At 39.1% G+C, this 22,447-nt stretch overlaps 1 protein-coding gene across 1 annotated transcript; it reads right to left on the bottom strand.

The window, feature by feature from the left end:
* Positions 1-103: 103 nt before the first annotated feature.
* dpp7 (dipeptidyl-peptidase 7) lies at positions 104-17,552 on the bottom strand. Its single transcript, XM_083978286.1, has 13 exons — positions 17,362-17,552; positions 8,473-8,599; positions 8,253-8,392; positions 7,344-7,507; positions 6,764-6,899; positions 6,573-6,654; positions 5,861-6,027; positions 4,869-4,929; positions 4,631-4,749; positions 3,475-3,631; positions 2,671-2,735; positions 2,516-2,586; positions 104-1,965 (listed from the first exon to the last, which is right to left on the bottom strand). Exons 1-13 carry the CDS (start codon positions 17,446-17,448, stop codon positions 1,854-1,856), a joined length of 1,488 nt encoding a protein of 495 aa, XP_083834412.1. The 5' UTR covers positions 17,449-17,552; the 3' UTR covers positions 104-1,853.
* Between the last annotated feature and the right edge of the window lie 4,895 nt (positions 17,553-22,447).

Raw genomic sequence — 22,447 nt, 5'->3', positions numbered from 1 at the left:
CATTATGCTAACAGCCTGGATTGTGCGTTTTTTTTTTAGTTGTCGTAGCCGTTACAGAACAGTTTTCAGTCTTTTATGTAAAAACAGTTAAGTTACATCCCAGTTCTTCTTTAAAAAAAAAAAAAAAAACCTTCTGACTTTGAATTGAGACCAAACTCATTTTGTACCTTCTGTGTTTTTCCTCACATGTGCCTTTAATGTTGCTCCAGACAACATTCAAACTGTTACCATCCATCAGCTGATTGCAGGTTTGAGTGTTGTTGTTTTTTTACAGCAGAACAATGAAATGAGGATTGATATTTTCCCAGCAGTCCCTCAAAGCAGTCATCTGAGTTACATAACGCTACTCTCTTACCAGTGTGTGTGTGTTTAAACCCCGCCTCCAAGCTCTCTGTGTGTGTGTGATCCCTCTGTGATTGTTTCAGCATAATTCCTGAGCCAAAGATGCTGAAAATATGATCAATCCCAGGTTGTTGTTTTTTTCTTTTTCTTAATTTTGTTTTCACCAATGAAAAGCCATCTTCTCCAAAGCCACATCTTTCAGGAAAAAAACTAACAAAAAGGAGATATTTTCAGCGCTTTTGATAACGGTGTCACTGGTGTGGGTGACTGATGTTAATATTTTTAGATTTTTGTCACCGATGACTGATTTTATTTCTACATTAGACTGCAGCCACTGAACAGACTTTAACAAAAGGCTGCAGATATACAGATGCCTAACCAGCTGTGAGGTTTTACCGTTTACAGCCAGATTTGACTTCAAGTCTTAATGTTGACGATCGGTGCCCAACAATCTGTTGTCATTCATCACTTTCAGTGCTGTCACCAGAATGGAAACATTTGAAACCTTATTTAGACTTGTGTCTTTACGTGACAAGTCCAGCTGTAATGCAGTTTTTACACAGTTTTACAGTGGAAGTGGAACAGCTGCTTTAATTAAGGGCTTAAGAATATTGTTACTGTGTGAACACGTGGTCAGTTTTTTGTTGTTTCATTCATATACTGTCATAGTGGTTTGCAGATAGTGTGGAGTTTACACCTGAACTGTGGTTTCAGACCCACGTGTTCGCATTATGTTTGATCTACTGTAAATAGAAGCCAGTGGTAAACACACAACTGTCTGTGGGTTTGATGAAATCATTAGTACAGGATCATCACAGTGTCAGTTGCATTTAACAATCAACATGGCCGCCGTCTACATCCGATCACTGCTGATATTCTTAACCCGACATCTGTCCTCTCGGCATCAACCCTCGAAACAGGACCGAAATATCCTAAATGTTCTCTTCAACTTTCTTTTTCCTCAAAGAGCTCTGTTGTTTTTGTCGTTTGTGTCAAACCTAACACGTCCTCGATCAATGTTAAGTTGTGATTTTTGTAGAAAGGGATTTTAATATATGAATGTGGAACAAGTGTTAAAGAGCTTTCTTCTCGTGGAGGAGCGGCAGCATCCGTTCAATGTTTATTAAATGTCTTCTTTTAATTTATTTCAGATTTCTCAAACATGCTAAATGTATTGTTGGTGTAAACAACACTGGATCTGCTTTAATTCTGTATCGATACATTCAAATTAAAGAGATTTTATTCACCAGAAACAAAAGATTTGAGTCAATCATTGAGTCATTAAGTGTCGACAATAAAATAAAAAAACAACCCAGAATACAATGATGCGATCAGTGGGAAGCACAAAGCGCACACGCAGTACTCTACACCCACCTACTTCAATTAAAATGCAGAAGAGAAGTGGATGGATTTGTTCAGTCCAGTATTTCCTCTGGTCAGAGGTTTCAAATGAACCTCGGTGGTTTTACAAATAAAAGTTTTTTTATGCTTCAGACTCTGCAGCGGTGTTCCTAAGGTGACAGCTGTAATCTGGTCCTCTCCGTTTTCACCCACTGAGCGATTAAGTCTGCTTCTGTTTTCCTGGCAGTGATCACCGACACAGGATCAGCATCGTTGGATCCTCTGCATAGAAAGAGAAAGATGAGAAAAGTCCTGTGAGATTTTGCTCTTCGTGTGTCCAAGAGTTACGAGAAAGGATGATGTTGTAAAATGATCTTTACAGAGATGAATTAGTTTATATTGTTCAGCTCCAACCTTAATATCTTAATATCATATCTACCGCTGTGTGTCAAAGAGTATTCCTGAGTTTCCCATAAAACACAAGAGGCACAAACATCAATTTATGATTTAAATCTAAACACGTTGTCGCAGCCTTTGCTGCACGTGTGGGTGCAGATCATCTGGGCAGAGGAGCTGGGCGTTACAGAGGAACTATGGGAGGAGAGTCCAACCATTATAGAGCCGTTTCATCCAATTCCAATACCAGATTATGACTCGATTTCATTTGATGCAAACAGGGATTTAAAAAAAGGTTTCCCAGCCCCAAAAATATACTTAAAAAAAAGAAAGTGTACAAGTCACTTTGACAACCTTTGGTGAGAACTCCCAATTAATGTGTGTCAATTAAAAAACAAAAACAAAAAAGTGACCAGAGCCCAACAGCTGGCTGTACCTGAGGTCCAGATGATGGGCTCCTCCAGCAATATTAACAGCTATCAGTGATGAGCTCAGGGACTTTCGGACCTAGAGACAGAGAGAGAGCTGATGAAGTCGGGCTGAAAGCAGAAACAGTTCAGTAAAGCGTTCCGACTCGGTTTCATCTCTTACCCCTCCATTGGCCCACGGGTCCAGATCTCCGTTGGAGAAGATGATGTTGCTGGCTGCAGACAGGACTGAACACAGGAGCAGAGCTCATCAGAAAACACAAACACAGGTGGAGGAGAAATGTGGAACAATCATCTATTCCAAAGTGTTAAATAATTACAAAATGGTACCTGTTTTAAAATGATGACTTACAGTACATCATCATAATCATGTACCATGTCATCGCTAATCTGTTGCTGCCCTTGACTGAGCCAAGGTCGTCCAAAACTAATGGGAGTGCTTTTTACCACTTAACTGTTGTGCACTGGTTTATGTTTCCACTTTCAACAGCACTAAGAGATCTTCTCTGGACATATATAGACCAGCACCTTGTGTAGGTACTGAGTCTGAATAAATAATCAAAACGTGATCGAAATCACAATATGATCAAATGCTGCAGGAAAACATTTAGCCTGATAAAGGTCAGTGGTTATAATGGCTGACAGGTATATTTTAATAGCAGCAGGTGCTTTTGGTATTTTATAGTGACATTTGGTGAAGTGGTATCAGGCTCATTCACACCTCATGTAAACTTTAGGTTTACACTTCCTTCTCCGTATATAAAATGCTTGATTCTGGTCTTATATGGATCTGACAGAGGGTACATTTGAAAAAGGTCACAGAATCATTTAGCTTAAATACAACACATCATACAAGCATTTTATTCAGATATTAAACAGAGTCAGTGGGACTTTTTCATTGCCTTGTCGATATTGACCTTTAAGTTTTAGAAGTCTGGTGGTGTATGTATCTCCTGTCACTACTCACCATCGCCCCAGAACTGGGTCTGGAGCCAGGCGGGTCGGGGAACCACCCCCCAGCGTTTGGAGCAGTAGACCTGGCGGTCTGTCTCAGTGAAGGCCATGGGAGGAAACATGTCCGTCACGTTGTTGCTCTCGTAGCACAGATTGATCTCCGTGCACGCCTGAAGACACAGCAGGAGCAGGGACAGGGTTCAGATCATTGTTAAAGGGATAGTAGCATTTTTTTTTTAAAAGTGGGGTTGTATGATCTACAAATAGCCCCTAAGTACTTTAATTGCAGTAGAAGACTCTCTACACTCCTCCTGTTAGCAACGCCAGCCCATAGCCCTGCCCAGAGATTTACAACATGCATTGTTGTGAATGGACCCAAAGAAACGGCCTATTTTCGTGGCCTAAAAGAGGTTTTACCTGAAAAAAAAATACACAGTTCCATTGTTCGCTATAATATAATTTTTTCCAACTCCTCAAAGTGCAGGAAAAACACAGTTTTTATTTGGACTTAACCAACTGCTGATCGGCGGGTGCTAACCCTGGGCTGGAGGGATACGTAAGTTGGTTAGGTCCAAATAAAAACTGCGTTTTTCCTGCACTTTGAAGGGCTGGAAAAAATTATATTATAGCAAACAATGGAACTGTGTATTTTTTTTTCACATAAAACCTCTTTTAGGCTGCGAAAATAGGCCGTTTCTTTGGGTCCATTCACAACACTGTATGTTGTAAATCTCTAGGCAGGGCTATGAGCTGGCGTTGCTAACGGGAGGAGTGCAGAGAGTCTTCTACTACAATTAAAGTACTTAGGGGCTATTTGTAGATCATACAACCCCACTTTTTAAAAAATGCTACTATCCCTTTAAGATGAATGAGGTGGTTCTGTTGTCCAAACTAGATTCTGTCCCACAAAGAAGGAAACACAATCTCTTCTTGGACTCACACTTCTCCACAAGTCTTTCTGCTTTAGTGAAAATGCAATAGTAATTCATTCAAATGGTATTTCAATGGCTGTGTTTGTTCAGTTTATTTGTATTTTATTAACTTTGGCTACATGAAAATATTCCCTCTGCTTCTTTACTGATAATCCTTGTGTTGTTGTTCTGTTTACATACAAAATACTGTGTAGATGCTGCACATGCTGCGCTGTGTGTTGGTGGACGGTGGAGTACCTGGTAGTCCCAGGCCTGGCTGTCGAAGCCCAGTCCACATCCAGTGGGATCAGCGCACTGCACATACAGATTGTACATGTCGAAGCAGGTCAGCACGCCCGTGGCGTTGTAAAAAATCGCTGCAGGATGGAAAGCATGATGGTTACTGCAGTGTCTGATCACCACCTCCACAACATGGATGAGGAGAAGACTGGTTTGCATTTCATTTCTGCACTTTTGAGTCTTTCCACAGTTTTACCTGCAGTGTCCCTGAGGTTGGCCAGTAGATCAGATCCACTGAGCATGGTTTTACAAGCCACCTGAAAACCAAAGTCAGTCGAGATCAGATTTATTGAAATTCATATTTGCTCATTTGATCTCTTTATGTTAATTTTCTGCCTTTAATTCAGACACACACGACAGAAACACACATCATAAAAATCTACACTTTCACATCTTGTACATCAATATTTGTATCTCCCATTTTCTTCTGTTGTCATTCATTCATTTATCTGTTTGTTTAAAACTTTTTTCATGTGCTTTACTAGTAAACTGTATTTTTTTTCATTTTTGTGCTGCGATGACAACGACCCATAAGGAACATTTTCCTTTCCACACATTTATTTATTTTATGTCTTTTTGCTCTCTCATTCCTCTCCTCTTTTCTCTGTATGTGTCTTTTGTGTTGTCTCTAGTGCAGTGTTTTTCAACCTTGGGGTCGGGACCACATGTGGAGTCGCCTGAAATGTCTAGTATTTGATATATAAGAATATTTTTTAAACTAATATTTTTTTTTTTTTAATTATGATTAAAAACACCACACATGCATAATCTTAAACAACAGTATTCTATATTTTCATTTTCTCAAATATAAATCGAGTTCAAATAAAATGCAGCATATAAAAATATCTGAGCTGGCACATCTTGATTGATGGCGCCGGGTTGCCAGAAATTTGTGATGTGAAAAGGGGGTCATGATTGGGAACCACTGCTCTAGGGTCTTCTCTATAATATTAGCTTGGGTTTTAAATGATATAACTGCAGCTGTACAGCTGAGGTCCACAGCTGGTCCACAGCTGCTGTAATCTGTTGGCCTTGTTTATATATTTGTTTATTGTGCCTTGGGACGGTTGAATGAGAAGTTTCTGTTGTTTTTCAGAATAGTTTCAGTATATGTGGCGTTGCTACCTCATGCACAGCACTGTAGGCTACTGACTTGTGGTTTCATTACTGTGTGTATGTATACAGTACCTTCACTGGGTTGGCGGGCATGTTGCCCATGAAGTGCGTGCTGTAGGGGTAATCCAACATGGCCATCATAGTAAAGGCGTTCCTCAGCAGGCCGTACAGCTGGTGGATGTCCTGAGCAGACGACGGAGGTTTACACAGACTGAACTCTGACTGGATGCGGCTGTAATCTGGAAACAAAACTCAGAGTTAGTGAGAGGTATTAGGTACTTTTTTACTTAAATATTTACATTTGAGGCATTTTTATGAAAATTGTTTGAATTATATCTACTGAGCCGACTGAATATAACTTTTACCACCAGGTCTCTTCATCTTTCAAGCTACACAGATATAACTAATCTAGATTGAAAAAAAGGCCCTGATCAGTCCAAATTCACTTTATGCAGATGTTGATGTGTTTGTTTCATTTCACACATCAAGATCTAACTCACTCTCATCATTTAATGAGTTTAAATCCATCTGAAGATATACAGTGTAAATATGAAGTGGCATCAGAATTAACCCAGTGTCATGTGTGCTGTTCACATTCACATTTGATCAATCAAATGTTTTTTCCTTACGTTTGTTTTATCTGTCTTCTTGTCTGGTTTTGTTTATTTGCCCACCACCTTCCTTGTCCATATCCAAGTGTTTTCTTGCTCGTGCCAAGCTCTTGTTAAAATAAAGGCATTCAATTTTCTGTAGATAAGATGAAGGTCATGGCAACAACATTTACCTTGGTGTTCAGCCAGATCTTTCAACTGATGGAAAGCTCCTCTCACAGCGTCTCTGCATTCAGGGGCAACGCTCTCAAAGTCCTTCAAGAGAGAAATGACAGCTGTGAACTTAGATGTACATATACTATTTTCTTACCATGTCATCTGTAAGAATTTCTGTAGAGGGAGAAAGTACTATCTGTGCACTTACAGCTGTAACATCTCTAAAAAACTGTTTGGAGTCTCCCAGGCCAGCTGTGGACAGGATGGGTGCACTGGCAGCCAGAGCTCCTGCTACTATGTTTGGATACTTCAGTCTCATGTAGACCGACAACATGCCACCGTAACTGCAGAGAAAAGAACAGACAGTGTACAGTTAATGCACCAGAGTAAACAAAGAAGACCTAATACTAACTGTCTGTATCTTTTCTTTCAGTGGGCATAGCATGCCTGGCCCCTATCAGATATCAGAGCAAAGAGAAACTTGATGTCATTCACTGGGCTGTTTGATACTTGAGAGCAGAGACAGCATTAGGTAAATAGAGGGAACTTGTGAAAAGACAGGTTGTTAAATATGGCATCTGATTTCTGAACATGTTCACATGATTCAAATACAGTGTTCACTTCATTTTGTGGCTTGTAACACAGTGATGTGCCACATTATAAAAGCACTGAGGTATGAACCAGTTTTGTAATGATGTGTTATGTAAGGAGGAGGACAAACTCGGACAAACTCCACAACAAGTCACACGGCGGGTGGACGACACGGACAACAGGCAGGTGGATCCTACCTGCCACCGAACACGATGACGGGACAGCGTGAGGCCGACAGCTGCCGCCTCAGCTCAGTGATCAGGACGCTGTAGTCGGCGAGAGCCTGCTCCACCGTCAGCAGGCCGACCTGAGGGATGCTGAAGGAGTCTTTGCCAAAGGGCAGAGATTTGCCGTAGTATCTCTGTGAGAGACGGAGGACGACAAAACTGTTTGATCCGAGCTTCAAAGCAGATGCAGAGCCAGAGCAACAGGACACGCCAGCTCTATCTTTTCTTACACTGAAAAATACTCATAGAAACCAGATGAACAGATGAGAGTGCATTTAAAGGACGAGTCAGGCAATAATTTGTGATTTTCCTGTGGTCAACAAACAATTGGTGTATCCAACTAACCAGTATTTATTTTATTTACATCTTAATTTTAATTTAATTCCACTCACACCACCCTGGTGAGCACCAGCTATGGATTAATCCACTGAACACAGTCATATTGTTGGAGTTACTAACTGTTTCAAAGGTCCTATGACTTCCTATGGGGAAACAATAGCCTACATGCTGAGAGCACATTGTGGTTATACAGAGAATAATGTCAACAATAGACATTATTCTGTATTATTTCTTAAACCATATGTTTAGGCACAGAGACAAAAATGCATTTCAACACTTCAATTCCTACAAAACTCTTCCTGTATTAAATGTTGTGTAATGTGAAAAATAAATTGATTGACCAAGTAAAACAATGCAGGCATTGCCCTGTAAAATTTGAAAGGAACATTGGAAGTAAAAATCAGCTGATCATATGATTATATAAGTCAAACGTTAACCATAACCACCCCCTTGCCTTTGTCACAAGACACGTTGAGTCAGTATTTCCACAGACAGCACTGTCTGTCTGCATTTAACTGCACTGTCACACGTTTTTCTTACATGTTCAGCAAATATGACGAGCGCCCTCTGCTGAGCAGCCAACTCTGTGATGAACCCAGAGTTGAGGGCAAACTCAAAGATGTCTCCCTCGTTGCCTGTGTAGAAGAAAATCGGGCCAGAGCCTTTCTCCCAGTACTGATCTAGAAGGAGAGGAATCACACAACACGATGAGTCATTTGGTTAAACGTTTGACACGTTTATAAGAGGACACTGGTCTTACCTGTGATCAGGTAACGCTGACTGAATGTCCCGTTCCCCATGCTGTTAAAGTTGAAGTGATCCATAGTCTGAGTGAAATACTTCTCTGTGAACTGGGGAGCTGTCTCGAATCCATCATGTTTTCTGGGCTAATAATGTTAATGAAATATGGAGAATATTAACATACTGAATCACTTCAATTCTGACAACATAGGCTTTACACTTTACACACCAGATCAAACGGAGATTATAACATTACTCAGCATTTTGTGGTTCCTAAAAATCTGTCTGGAAGCCCAGGAAGTGTTCCAGTGTTACACCCAGCTCTATTCAAGACTAGCAATCCCATAATATCACTATATCACTGCGGTCAAGTGAGCCGTCGTTCTTCCTCGCGGAGTCAAGCCAGCCGCACAAACATTTGAACTGCGCCCGTATCATAGAACTTACGGTAAATTCTCCGAGTCCACTGACGAAGCTAACGCTAGTTCAGAACCAAGCGAGATGACTTCCGGTTTTCAAAATAAGACGCGGATAATACAAAGGCAAGGTGTGTGTGTGTTCCCGTGTGTGTGTGTGTGTGTTCCCGTGTGTTATGAATTTTAAACAGGAAAAGAGCCTTATACTCCATTTTTACTGTGCAGTAACATGACTTTGGCCCATAAGTTCTGGCAATACTTGGTACAGGTGACTTCAGGACCACCCTGGCTACTTCCACAGTCATTATCAAACAATTTTACTGTATCATTTTGGAGAAATTAAGCCTCAAAGTTGCATCTCTAGTTTTTTTGTTTTTTTCTTTACGGGAAAAGTGCCTCATACTCCATTTTTACTGTACAATAACATAACTTTGGCCCATAAGTTCTGGCAATACTTGGTACAGGTGACTTCAGGACCACCCTGGCTACTTCCTCAGTCATTATCAAACAATTTTACTGTATCATTTTGGAGAAATTAAGCCTCAACGTTGCATCTCAGTTTTTTTTAAACAGGAAAAATGCCTTATACTCCATTTTTACTGTACAATAACATGACTTTGGCCCATAAGTTCTGGCAATACTTGGTACAGGTGACTTCAGGACCACCCTGGCTACTTCCTCAGTCATTATCAAACAATTTTACTGTATAATTTTGGAGAAATTAAGCCTCAAAGTTGCATCTCTAGTTTTTTTGTTTTTTTCTTTACGGGAAAAGTGCCTCATACTCCATTTTTACTGTACAGTAACATGACTTTGGCCCATAAGTTCTGGCAATACTTGGTACAGGTGACTTCAGGACCACCCTGGCTACTTCCACAGTCATTATCAAACAATTTTACTGTATAATTTTGGAGAAATTAAGCCTCAAAGTTGCATCTCTAGTTTTTTTGTTTTTTTCTTTACGGGAAAAGTGCCTCATACTCCATTTTTACTGTACAGTAACATGACTTTGGCCCATAAGTTCTGGCAATACTTGGTACAGGTGACTTCAGGACCACCCTGGCTACTTCCACAGTCATTATCAAACAATTTTACTGTATCATTTTGGAGAAATTAAGCCTCAAAGTTGCATCTCTAGTTTTTTTGTTTTTTTCTTTACGGGAAAAGTGCCTCATACTCCATTTTTACTGTACAGTAACATGACTTTGGCCCATAAGTTCTGGCAATACTTGGTACAGGTGACTTCAGGACCACCCTGGCTACTTCCACAGTCATTATCAAACAATTTTACTGTATAATTTTGGAGAAATTAAGCCTCAAAGTTGCATCTCTAGTTTTTTTGTTTTTTTCTTTACGGGAAAAGTGCCTCATACTCCATTTTTACTGTACAGTAACATGACTTTGGCCCATAAGTTCTGGCAATACTTGGTACAGGTGACTTCAGGACCACCCTGGCTACTTCCACAGTCATTATCAAACAATTTTACTGTATAATTTTGGAGAAATTAAGCCTCAAAGTTGCATCTCTAGTTTTTTTGTTTTTTTCTTTACGGGAAAAGTGCCTCATACTCCATTTTTACTGTACAATAACATGACTTTGGCCCATAAGTTCTGGCAATACTTGGTACAGGTGACTTCAGGACCACCCTGGCTACTTCCACAGTCATTATCAAACAATTTTACTGTATCATTTTGGAGAAATTAAGCCTCAAAGTTGCATCTCAGTTTTTTTTAAACAGGAAAAGTGCCTCATACTCCATTTTTACTGTACAATAACATGACTTTGGCCCATAAGTTCTGGCAATACTTGGTACAGGTGACTTCAGGACCACCCTGGCTACTTCCACAGTCATTATCAAACAATTTTACTGTATCATTTTGGAGAAATTAAGCCTCAAAGTTGCATCTCAGTTTTTTTTAAACAGGAAAAGTGCCTCATACTCCATTTTTACTGTACAATAACATGACTTTGGCCCATAAGTTCTGGCAATACTTGGTACAGGTGACTTCAGGACCACCCTGGCTACTTCCACAGTCATTATCAAACAATTTTACTGTATCATTTTGGAGAAATTAAGCCTCAAAGTTGCATCTCTAGTTTTTTTGTTTTTTTCTTTACGGGAAAAGTGCCTCATACTCCATTTTTACTGTACAATAACATGACTTTGGCCCATAAGTTCTGGCAATACTTGGTACAGGTGACTTCAGGACCACCCTGGCTACTTCCACAGTCATTATCAAACAATTTTACTGTATCATTTTGGAGAAATTAAGCCTCAAAGTTGCATCTCTAGTTTTTTTGTTTTTTTCTTTACGGGAAAAGTGCCTCATACTCCATTTTTACTGTACAATAACATGACTTTGGCCCATAAGTTCTGGCAATACTTGGTACAGGTGACTTCAGGACCACCCTGGCTACTTCCACAGTCATTATCAAACAATTTTACTGTATAATTTTGGAGAAATTAAGCCTCAAAGTTGCATCTCTAGTTTTTTTGTTTTTTTCTTTACGGGAAAAGTGCCTCATACTCCATTTTTACTGTACAGTAACATGACTTTGGCCCATAAGTTCTGGCAATACTTGGTACAGGTGACTTCAGGACCACCCTGGCTACTTCCTCAGTCATTATCAAACAATTTTACTGTATCATTTTGGAGAAATTAAGCCTCAAAGTTGCATCTTCAGCTTCTTTTAAACAGGAAAAAATGCCCTTTACTCAATTGTTACTGTACAGTAACATCACTTTGGTCCATAAGTTCGGTCAATACTTAGTACAGTTGGCTTCAGGACCACCCTGGCTACTTCCACAGTCATTATCAAACATTTTTACTGTATAATTTTGGAAAAATTAAGCCTCCAAGTTGCATTTCTTTCTTTTTTTAAACATGACAAAAAGATCTAATACTCCATATTTACTGTACAATAACATCACTTTGGTGCATAAGTTCGGACAATGGTTGGTACAGTTGACTTCAGGACCATCTTGACTATTCCCTCACTCAATATCAAACATTTTTACTGTATCATTTTGGAGAAATTAAGCCTCAAATTTGTAAAAAAAAAAATTAATAATAATAAAAAAAATTAGTTTTGCACTGAAAAGCCTAATGTTCCATCTTTACTGTACAGTAGTGTAGTTGACCTCGGGAATACCCTGACTACTCACCCATGCAGTATCAAGTATTTGGACTGTATAATTTTTGAGAAATTAATCCATTAATTTTGCTCAATATTCACGCAAATGTAAAATCCCTATGATACATAATTTTTGACAAAAGTTGATAAAGTTGTTTCCAGGACCATCCTTACTACCCACTGATCCACTATTAAGCATTTTTCCTGCATCATTTTAGAGAAAATCAGCTATACAGTTCCATTTTTACATAGAAAGAGGCCTTATGCTCAGTATTTATTCTAATTTAGAGGCTTAATTTCTCTAAAATGAGAGAGCTTTTCCAGTGCAAAACAAACAAAGGAAAGACAACTTCTAGGCTTAATTTCTCCAAAATGATACAGTAAAAATGTTTGAGAATGACCGAGGGTGTAGCCAGGATACTCCTGAAGTCAACTGTACCAACCATTGTCAGAACTTATGGGCCAATGTGATGGAACAGTACAGTAAATGTGGAGTATTAGGCCTTTTTCCTGTTTAAAAAAAAGCTAAAAATGCAACTTTGAGGCTTAATTTCTCCAAAATGATACAGTAAAAATGTTTGATATTGAGTGAGGGAGTAGTCAGGGTGGTCCTAACGTCAACTGTACTAACCATTCCATGAACTTCTGGACCAAAGTGATGTTATAGTACAGTAAATAAAGAGTATAAGGCCTTTTTTCCTTCAAAAAAAAAAAAAAAAATCAAAGAATGCAACTTTGAGGCTTAATTTCTCCAAAATGATACAGTAAAAATGTTTGATAATGACTGAGGGAGTAGTCAGAGTGGTCCTGAAGTCAACTGTACCAACCATTGCCTGAACTTATGGACCAAAGTGATGTTATTGTGCAGTAAATATAGAGTATAAGGCATTTTTTCCTTCAAAAAAAAAAAAAATCCAAAAATGCAACTTTGAGGCTTAATTTCTCCAAAATGATACAGTAAAAACGTTTGATATTGAGTGAGGGAGTAGTCAGGGTGGTCCTGAAGCCAACTGTACCAACCATTCCCTGAACTTATGGGCCAAAGTGTCGTTATTGTACAGTAAAAATTGAGTATAGGGCATTTTTTCCTGTTTAAAAGAAGCTGAAGATGCAACTTTGAGGCTTAATTTCTCCAAAATGATACAGTAAAATTGTTTGATAATGACTGTGGAAGTAGCCAGGGTGGTCCTGAAGTCACCTGTACCAAGTATTGCCAGAACTTATGGGCCAAAGTCATGTTACTGTACAGTAAAAATGGAGTATGAGGCACTTTTCCCGTAAAGAAAAAAACAAAAAAACTAGAGATGCAACTTTGAGGCTTAATTTCTCCAAAATGATACAGTAAAAACGTTTGATATTGAGTGAGGGAGTAGTCAGGGTGGTCCTGAAGCCAACTGTACCAACCATTCCCTGAACTTATGGGCCAAAGTGTCGTTATTGTACAGTAAAAATTGAGTATAGGGCATTTTTTCCTGTTTAAAAGAAGCTGAAGATGCAACTTTGAGGCTTAATTTCTCCAAAATGATACAGTAAAATTGTTTGATAATGACTGTGGAAGTAGCCAGGGTGGTCCTGAAGTCACCTGTACCAAGTATTGCCAGAACTTATGGGCCAAAGTCATGTTACTGTACAGTAAAAATGGAGTATGAGGCACTTTTCCCGTAAAGAAAAAAACAAAAAAACTAGAGATGCAACTTTGAGGCTTAATTTCTCCAAAATTATACAGTAAAATTGTTTGATAATGACTGTGGAAGTAGCCAGGGTGGTCCTGAAGTCACCTGTACCAAGTATTGCCAGAACTTATGGGCCAAAGTCATGTTATTGTACAGTAAAAATGGAGTATGAGGCACTTTTCCCGTAAAGAAAAAAACAAAAAAACTAGAGATGCAACTTTGAGGCTTAATTTCTCCAAAATTATACAGTAAAATTGTTTGATAATGACTGTGGAAGTAGCCAGGGTGGTCCTGAAGTCACCTGTACCAAGTATTGCCAGAACTTATGGGCCAAAGTCATGTTACTGTACAGTAAAAATGGAGTATAAGGCATTTTTCCTGTTTAAAAAAAACTGAGATGCAACTTTGAGGCTTAATTTCTCCAAAATGATACAGTAAAATTGTTTGATAATGACTGAGGAAGTAGCCAGGGTGGTCCTGAAGTCACCTGTACCAAGTATTGCCAGAACTTATGGGCCAAAGTCATGTTACTGTACAGTAAAAATGGAGTATGAGGCACTTTTCCCGTAAAGAAAAAAACAAAAAAACTAGAGATGCAACTTTGAGGCTTAATTTCTCCAAAATTATACAGTAAAATTGTTTGATAATGACTGTGGAAGTAGCCAGGGTGGTCCTGAAGTCACCTGTACCAAGTATTGCCAGAACTTATGGGCCAAAGTCATGTTATTGTACAGTAAAAATGGAGTATGAGGCACTTTTCCCGTAAAGAAAAAAACAAAAAAACTAGAGATGCAACTTTGAGGCTTAATTTCTCCAAAATTATACAGTAAAATTGTTTGATAATGACTGTGGAAGTAGCCAGGGTGGTCCTGAAGTCACCTGTACCAAGTATTGCCAGAACTTATGGGCCAAAGTCATGTTACTGTACAGTAAAAATGGAGTATGAGGCACTTTTCCCGTAAAGAAAAAAACAAAAAAACTAGAGATGCAACTTTGAGGCTTAATTTCTCCAAAATTATACAGTAAAATTGTTTGATAATGACTGTGGAAGTAGCCAGGGTGGTCCTGAAGTCACCTGTACCAAGTATTGCCAGAACTTATGGGCCAAAGTCATGTTACTGTACAGTAAAAATGGAGTATAAGGCACTTTTCCTGTTTAAAAAAAACTGAGATGCAACTTTGAGGCTTAATTTCTCCAAAATGATACAGTAAAATTGTTTGATAATGACTGAGGAAGTAGCCAGGGTGGTCCTGAAGTCACCTGTACCAAGTATTGCCAGAACTTATGGGCCAAAGTCATGTTACTGTACAGTAAAAATGGAGTATGAGGCACTTTTCCCGTAATGAAAAAAACAAAAAAACTAGAGATGCAACTTTGAGGCTTAATTTCTCCAAAATTATACAGTAAAATTGTTTGATAATGACTGTGGAAGTAGCCAGGGTGGTCCTGAAGTCACCTGTACCAAGTATTGCCAGAACTTATGGGCCAAAGTCATGTTATTGTACAGTAAAAATGGAGTATGAGGCACTTTTCCCGTAAAGAAAAAAACAAAAAAACTAGAGATGCAACTTTGAGGCTTAATTTCTCCAAAATTATACAGTAAAATTGTTTGATAATGACTGTGGAAGTAGCCAGGGTGGTCCTGAAGTCACCTGTACCAAGTATTGCCAGAACTTATGGGCCAAAGTCATGTTACTGTACAGTAAAAATGGAGTATGAGGCACTTTTCCCGTAAAGAAAAAAACAAAAAAACTAGAGATGCAACTTTGAGGCTTAATTTCTCCAAAATTATACAGTAAAATTGTTTGATAATGACTGTGGAAGTAGCCAGGGTGGTCCTGAAGTCACCTGTACCAAGTATTGCCAGAACTTATGGGCCAAAGTCATGTTATTGTACAGTAAAAATGGAGTATGAGGCACTTTTCCCGTAAAGAAAAAAACAAAAAAACTAGAGATGCAACTTTGAGGCTTAATTTCTCCAAAATTATACAGTAAAATTGTTTGATAATGACTGTGGAAGTAGCCAGGGTGGTCCTGAAGTCACCTGTACCAAGTATTGCCAGAACTTATGGGCCAAAGTCATGTTACTGTACAGTAAAAATGGAGTATAAGGCATTTTTCCTGTTTAAAAAAAACTGAGATGCAACTTTGAGGCTTAATTTCTCCAAAATGATACAGTAAAATTGTTTGATAATGACTGAGGAAGTAGCCAGGGTGGTCCTGAAGTCACCTGTACCAAGTATTGCCAGAACTTATGGGCCAAAGTCATGTTACTGTACAGTAAAAATGGAGTATGAGGCACTTTTCCCGTAAAGAAAAAAACAAAAAAACTAGAGATGCAACTTTGAGGCTTAATTTCTCCAAAGTTATACAGTAAAATTGTTTGATAATGACTGAGGAAGTAGCCAGGGTGGTCCTGAAGTCACCTGTACCAAGTATTGCCAGAACTTATGGGCCAAAGTCATGTTATTGTACAGTAAAAATGGAGTATAAGGCATTTTTCCTGTTTAAAAAAAACTGAGATGCAACGTTGAGGCTTAATTTCTCCAAAATGATACAGTAAAATTGTTTGATAATGACTGAGGAAGTAGCCAGGGTGGTCCTGAAGTCACCTGTACCAAGTATTGCCAGAACTTATGGGCCAAAGTTATGTTATTGTACAGTAAAAATGGAGTATGAGGCACTTTTCCCGTAAAGAAAAAAACAAAAAAACTAGAGATGCAACTTTGAGGCTTAATTTCTCCAAAATGATACAGTAAAATTGTTTGATAATGACTGTGGAAGTAGCCAGGGTGGTCCTGAAGTCACCTGTACCAAGTATTGCCAGAACTTATGGGCCAAAGTCATGTTACTGCACAGTAAAAATGGAGTATAAGGCTCTTTTCCTGTTTAAAATTCATAAGGCCCTGTTAGGTAGGTACACGGGAACACACACACACACACACACACACACACACACACACACACACACGGGAACACACGCGCGCGCGCGCGCGCGCACACACACACACACACACACACACACACACACACACACACACACACACACACACACACACACACACACACGGGAACACACACACACACACACACACACACACACACACACACACACACACACACACACACACGGGAACACACACACACCTTGCCTTTGTATTATCCGCGTCTTATTTTGAAAACCGGAAGTCATCTCGCTTGGTTCTGAACTAGCGTTAGCTTCGTCAGTGGACTCGGAGAATTTACCGTAAGTTCTATGATACGGGCGCAGTTCAAATGTTTGTGCGGCTGGCTTGACTCCGCGAGGAAGAACGACGGCTCACTTGACCGCAGTATAATATCTTACTATTTGAATGCCAGAATATTCATTCAACATAAGTATGGCTAATGCTTAGCCCTGCGTGGTAAAAACATCAACTTCATGTAGTTTATTATCATACCCACTGCATAATAAAGTTTTACTTGAATGAAGGTCGACGTATTTCTTAATTTGTTGGCCAACTGCCGAGTTTGAAACGTTTCTGCTATTTTAAGACCAGACCCAATCAAGCAATCGATATGTAACTCCTTTTTCACATGTTTCTCCGGACTCCATACGTGTGAACGGAGACGGAGTTTTCTCAGAAGCGGAACTGAGGTGTAGAAAAAAGAGACACAGCAGGGACAGAAACTGACTCATTACCTGGGAGTAGGTGTGCGGCAGCGCCAGCAGCACCCGAGCAGACAAAAGCGTCACTGTCACCGCCAAAAACTCCGATATTCTCCCCATGTTTTTCAGATACTCGCGTTTATTTACGCCACGCCACAGTCGTGTATCGCTTCATTAGTGGCCAGTGCGCCTGCGCGAGGCGCAAGCATCATGTGACTTTTGTTTTCATCCGTGCTGCGTTCAGGTGCGGCGAGATTTTAGTAGAACATGAAGCTGACACATGAAGCCGTCAGTCTTTTTCCTCCTCTAAAACAACAGGTTAAAATATTATGTGCAATATGACTTTATTCTCGTAATTTACGACTTTATTTTCGAAGTCTGTGAAAAAAAAAGTTCTCAATGTGGCCCTAAGGCTGAATTTAAAGGTTCTTTCTATCTTTCTATCTATCTATCTATCTATCTATCTATCTATCTATCTATCTATCTATCTATCTATCTATCTATCTATCTATCTGAAGTCTGGCTGTTTGTCTTTTGACCCATCCACTGGTGTCCATTAGAAATGTGTTGTCAGTATATCCAGTACTATTTATGTTTATTTATTTGCTTGTGTTGTGAGGGCTGTGCTTGTCAAATTGATGTTTTGTGTGTGTTTTAAGAGTGAACCTCCATCATCACATACAGTAGGCTACAATTACCCAGGAGACTCCATCCACCCCCACTGTACTCAAAAACTCACACAATCATCTGACTAATCATAGACAGTTTCATTTCATTCTTTTTTATTTCAAGGAACTTTGCTTCATACAAAATGTTTAATGTAGAAACAACTGTAGAATTCAAAGGCTGGCGAAGGAACTCAAAATCAGGCAAACAAACATTTCACCGAATCCCAAATAAAGGAATGTTCCAGCTCTGCTGCACGGGGGTGGAACTATCAACAATGTTCAATACTGTTCTTAATAGAAATTTGTCTTTTTCAACAAACCCCACAGTTTATATCAAATATTAAAAATCAACAACAAAATAATGCAGAGTATCTAAAAGTACTAAGTGTTCTACATGCACATACATCGTCAGAACATGCAAACATTTGTATTTTCTCAGGAAAAAGCTGCATCTGACCGTGGCCGGTACTGTAGGATGCAGAAATTAAGAGATTGGAGCGCCTCTAATGTTTGGTGGCCGACTGGTCCAGACATGGACACAGATACATTTCATTTGACGCTATATAGAGGCCACGTAGTTTAAGATGGTACCGGTACTGTGAGAATATTTCTGCCGTAGTATCACAAAACCTTTAAAATAATGACTGTGATCTATCTGCAGAAGAGCGTGTTCCTGTCTGACAATGGTAATCACGTGGACAGTGCTCAAAGCTGTTTTATGAAAACCGTTTTGTTTTGATCTAACAGGAAACACCTCGTCTCATTTTGAGCCATGGGATTTCCATTTGACGTTGTCAAAGTGGATAAATGTTATGCATGCAAATATATGTATAAAGTTGCTGTAATCCTAAATATTCTGTTTGTTGTTTACACTTTGTGCCTTTATGTATTTTAGTCTTTTTTGTCTGCATGTTTTTCAAAGCGTTTTCTATAAAAGATTTGGTCACACTCATGCTGAAGCCTGAATCTGAAGAGACCAGCATGTAAAGCTACAGAATGGATGAAGAAATGGGTTTGTCTTGTTGCATAGCCCTACTCTGTCAGGCCCATGTAGTGTGTGTGCATCACTGTGGTTAAACAAGGAACCAGTCTCCAGCCGTCCACCCAGTCAGCAGCTGCAAAGGTTCAGCTCTGGTTCACTGTGATGTCATAACTCAGCAGTACGTCAACATGTGAATGTAAATTGAGCAAGTTGCATATAACAGATAAGCCGACATGTATCAGAGCAGAGTACAGGTTCAGGCAACACCAGACGGTCCCCCAGAGCTCTGTGACCTTCGGCGGTGTGGAGACGTTACTTCTACGAATATGACAGCTGGAGAATTTCTTCCTTCAAAATGGAAGCCGAGCTTTTAACAAGTAAAAATGAAACACTCATTCTTCATTTTTTTTTGCATTCCAAGATTTTTCTTGAGCCTATTAATGCCTCATGCCTTGAATTTATTCTTTTATTTTTGTGATCTTCAGAGCTGAATTCTTATATGGTCCTGTGACCTAACTTTTGTTGTTCTGTGCATTTGATGCTTCTACTTCCATCAACAGCATCTCTACTGCACAGGTCAGTTCACATGTGGCGTGGATCTGGGACACAACTTATGATGCAGTTGTGTTGTGTGGTTTTAATTTCTTTTGATGTGGATGGAGAAGTTCTTCATTTCAGCTTCTTTGGGTTCTACAAAAGGAAACCTTTTCATCCTGACTCCAAAGCCTGATGTTTAAAAGTGAAATGAGCTGTAACATGTTCTGTTGTCAAACTCCATGGGTCAGTAGCTGCTGGAAATATCTGGTGTTATTATTTCTTGCAGATCTATGTTCTCCCAGTTTTACAGAAGAAAATGAAAGAAAAAACCCTCCATGAAACAAACTGTTAAAAGTACTGTATATCCACAACAGCTGATGCTTACCAATGTTCATTTAATCAATTTACACACACACACACACACACACACACACACACACACACACACACACACACACACACACACACACACACACACACACACACACACACACACACACACACACACACACACACACACACACACACACACACACACACACACACACAAGGCCTGACTTGATTTAAACAATAGACAGCATCATCTTTTGCTACTCTGGGTCCTAAATCAGAAAGTGCTCACTGTTCAACTCCTCTCCTCGTCCACCTACTCCTGTTAGACCTCAGCTGACCAACACACACTCAACAGTCCAAACAAGAGCTTGTGAGGCTCACACTATGACATCATTTTCCCCCAAAAAATATGCACAATGTGTAACTGGCGTTAATGTATGTGGATAGATATATTTATGCAGTTGTCACGGCATTTCCACAATGTTATTCTTGCTCTCCACCTACATGTGGTTTAAGGTTTTGTCAGAAACAAGACAAATAATCACGTCTCCTGTCGTCTAAATGTACTGTATGTTTCGTTTCTCTCCGTGCAGATAAGGCGTTCTGTACAACATGTTTTCCTGCAGAGCTACATACAGAATAAACCAAACATCTACTCAAGTGGGATGCATTAGAAAACAGTTGAAATTGCATCTTTTTCTACAGTATATCTAAAAGGATAGGCACTTTGTCTTAAAACATTGCAAAGAAGTCTGTAAGAAACATTTGACCTGGAACGATGGCAAACCAAAAGCAAGTCACATAAAACACACCATAGTTATTTTTTCATGTCATACAAAAAATGACACAAAGAAAAGAGAACATCTACAAGTTATTCTTTTTCTTTTTTTTGTAGAAAACAAATCAGTCAGGTAGGTCTCACCAGCGTGGGTTCCTTCTCTCTTTGAAGTTTGCAAGAAACATTTAACAGATAAACAATCATGGCTGCCTGTTGGACAGCAAGTCATCACACAAAGGGAATGTCATAAAGGATTAGGCATAATTAGAGAATGGTTGGATCCTAAACAACATCACAGCTATTTGTACGGTGTCACAATATCTCTCCAATATGTTAAAGTATCGTTTCACTGAACTATTAACCTGGGTTTTGTCCTTTTTCCATGACATGCAGTGCTTTCACTGTCTGTTGACATGACCATGCTGACTCTCAAATGCTCTTCAAAACTCTCAGCTACAGTTTGATTCAACAACTGGACTAAAAAATCAAATGTTATGCTGTTTTACAGTGTCGTGAAAATCTGGCTCTTCATGTGCCTCTGTGATTATTGTGTATGTGGCGCAGAGTACTTTTGATGAAAGCAATAATCTAATTTTTATTTTTTATTCTTATTTTTATATAGCACATTTGCAAAATTTATTTCCCTTGGTAAACGGAGCAGATATTGATAAAAATGTGCGTGTCCATGTTTTCTAATCTAAAGATTAAAGCTGCACTAACAAATACTTAATCGTTAGTTGGATATGTTTTTATACTTTCAGCTCAAGCTCCGTCCAATTTACAGAAGATAAAGGTCAAATGTGTCACAACATTGTTGGACATTGTTAGCACCATAAGTGTTGTGGTGCTACAGAGATCATATTAAGATCAAATGAAAAACGGATGCGTCTATGTGAATTTGCAAATGATTTGCAAATCACACTATCTGCCAAAAATGTTTCTTTTGTTTTTTTTGCACATCATGTTGACCTCACCATTTTGATAAGTTCTGCATACTGTGTACTTTAATTTATAAACCCACAACACAGTCTGCTCAGCAACAGAAATACTTAGCAACTAGCTGGTGAACATAGTGGAGCATTTAGCAGGTAAAGAACCAGATTTTTCTCTGGAGTTCATAGAGATCAGAGCAAAGCTATCAGGAGAGCCACCCCTGGCAGAATTCCAGATGAACACTAATGTTGCTCTGTATGTATGTATTTGTAACATGTGAGACGGTTCACCTACATGAAGCTTGTTGAACTGCCTGCAAAATGGCAGAAAAACAGTTTATGTTGCTTTAAGTTTTTACAAAGAATCCTGTTTTGAGTAAATCAGATGCCTGAAAGAAGTCGACCTGCCACGCAACAAGGAAATACAGCAGCTTTTTGTTTACTTGATTTTTTTCCCCTGAAATACGGACCGGAGTGATGAATGAATGACAAACAGCAGGTCTGGTGGTTGATCATCCAAAAGTCGAGAGATATGACATTGTAATGTCTTGTCTGTGTTCATAATGTGATGCGGTTTGAGAGTCGACATGGTAACTGCAACAAAACACTGAAGTCAAAGCAAATCTAGGATTGCTACTGTAAGAGATCAGATTTTGGCAAAAAGTCTGCTCCTCTATTTCATAATGCTATGTGCCCTTTGACAAAGATGACCATTTCTTGCTCACTCACTTCCTGTTCCCGTGTTCTCCCTAAACTTAGCTCTCTAAGTTAGGATTAAATACAGCATTAAACATACACAGTGACAATGTAAACTAAAGCCTTCAAAGAAGATGATAAAACTCATCCCAGTTCCTCAAAAATGCATCAAAAAGGTTGGTTTAAAGCCATG

This window comes from Trachurus trachurus (assembly GCF_905171665.1).
Source record: "Trachurus trachurus genome assembly, chromosome: 9".
In the NCBI taxonomy this organism is placed as follows: Eukaryota; Metazoa; Chordata; class Actinopteri; order Carangiformes; family Carangidae; genus Trachurus; species Trachurus trachurus.
The sequence above is the reverse complement of the archived record's forward strand: the minus strand, read 5'-3'. Positions and strand labels throughout refer to the sequence as shown.

What these genes read in the sequence shown, in the direction of transcription:
- dpp7 (XM_083978286.1), bottom strand. Translation starts at nt 17,448, where the DNA reads ATGGGGAGAATATCGGAGTTTTTGGCGGTGACAGTGACGCTTTTGTCT. An exon ending in TCAGCGTTACCTGATCACAG is followed by an intron (nt 8,393 to 8,472) that starts GTAAGACCAGTG and finishes CTCTCCTTCTAG; the next exon opens with ATCAGTACTGGGAGAAAGGC. An exon ending in GCCCATCATCTGGACCTCAG is followed by an intron (nt 1,966 to 2,515) that starts GTACAGCCAGCT and finishes CTTTCTATGCAG; the next exon opens with AGGATCCAACGATGCTGATC.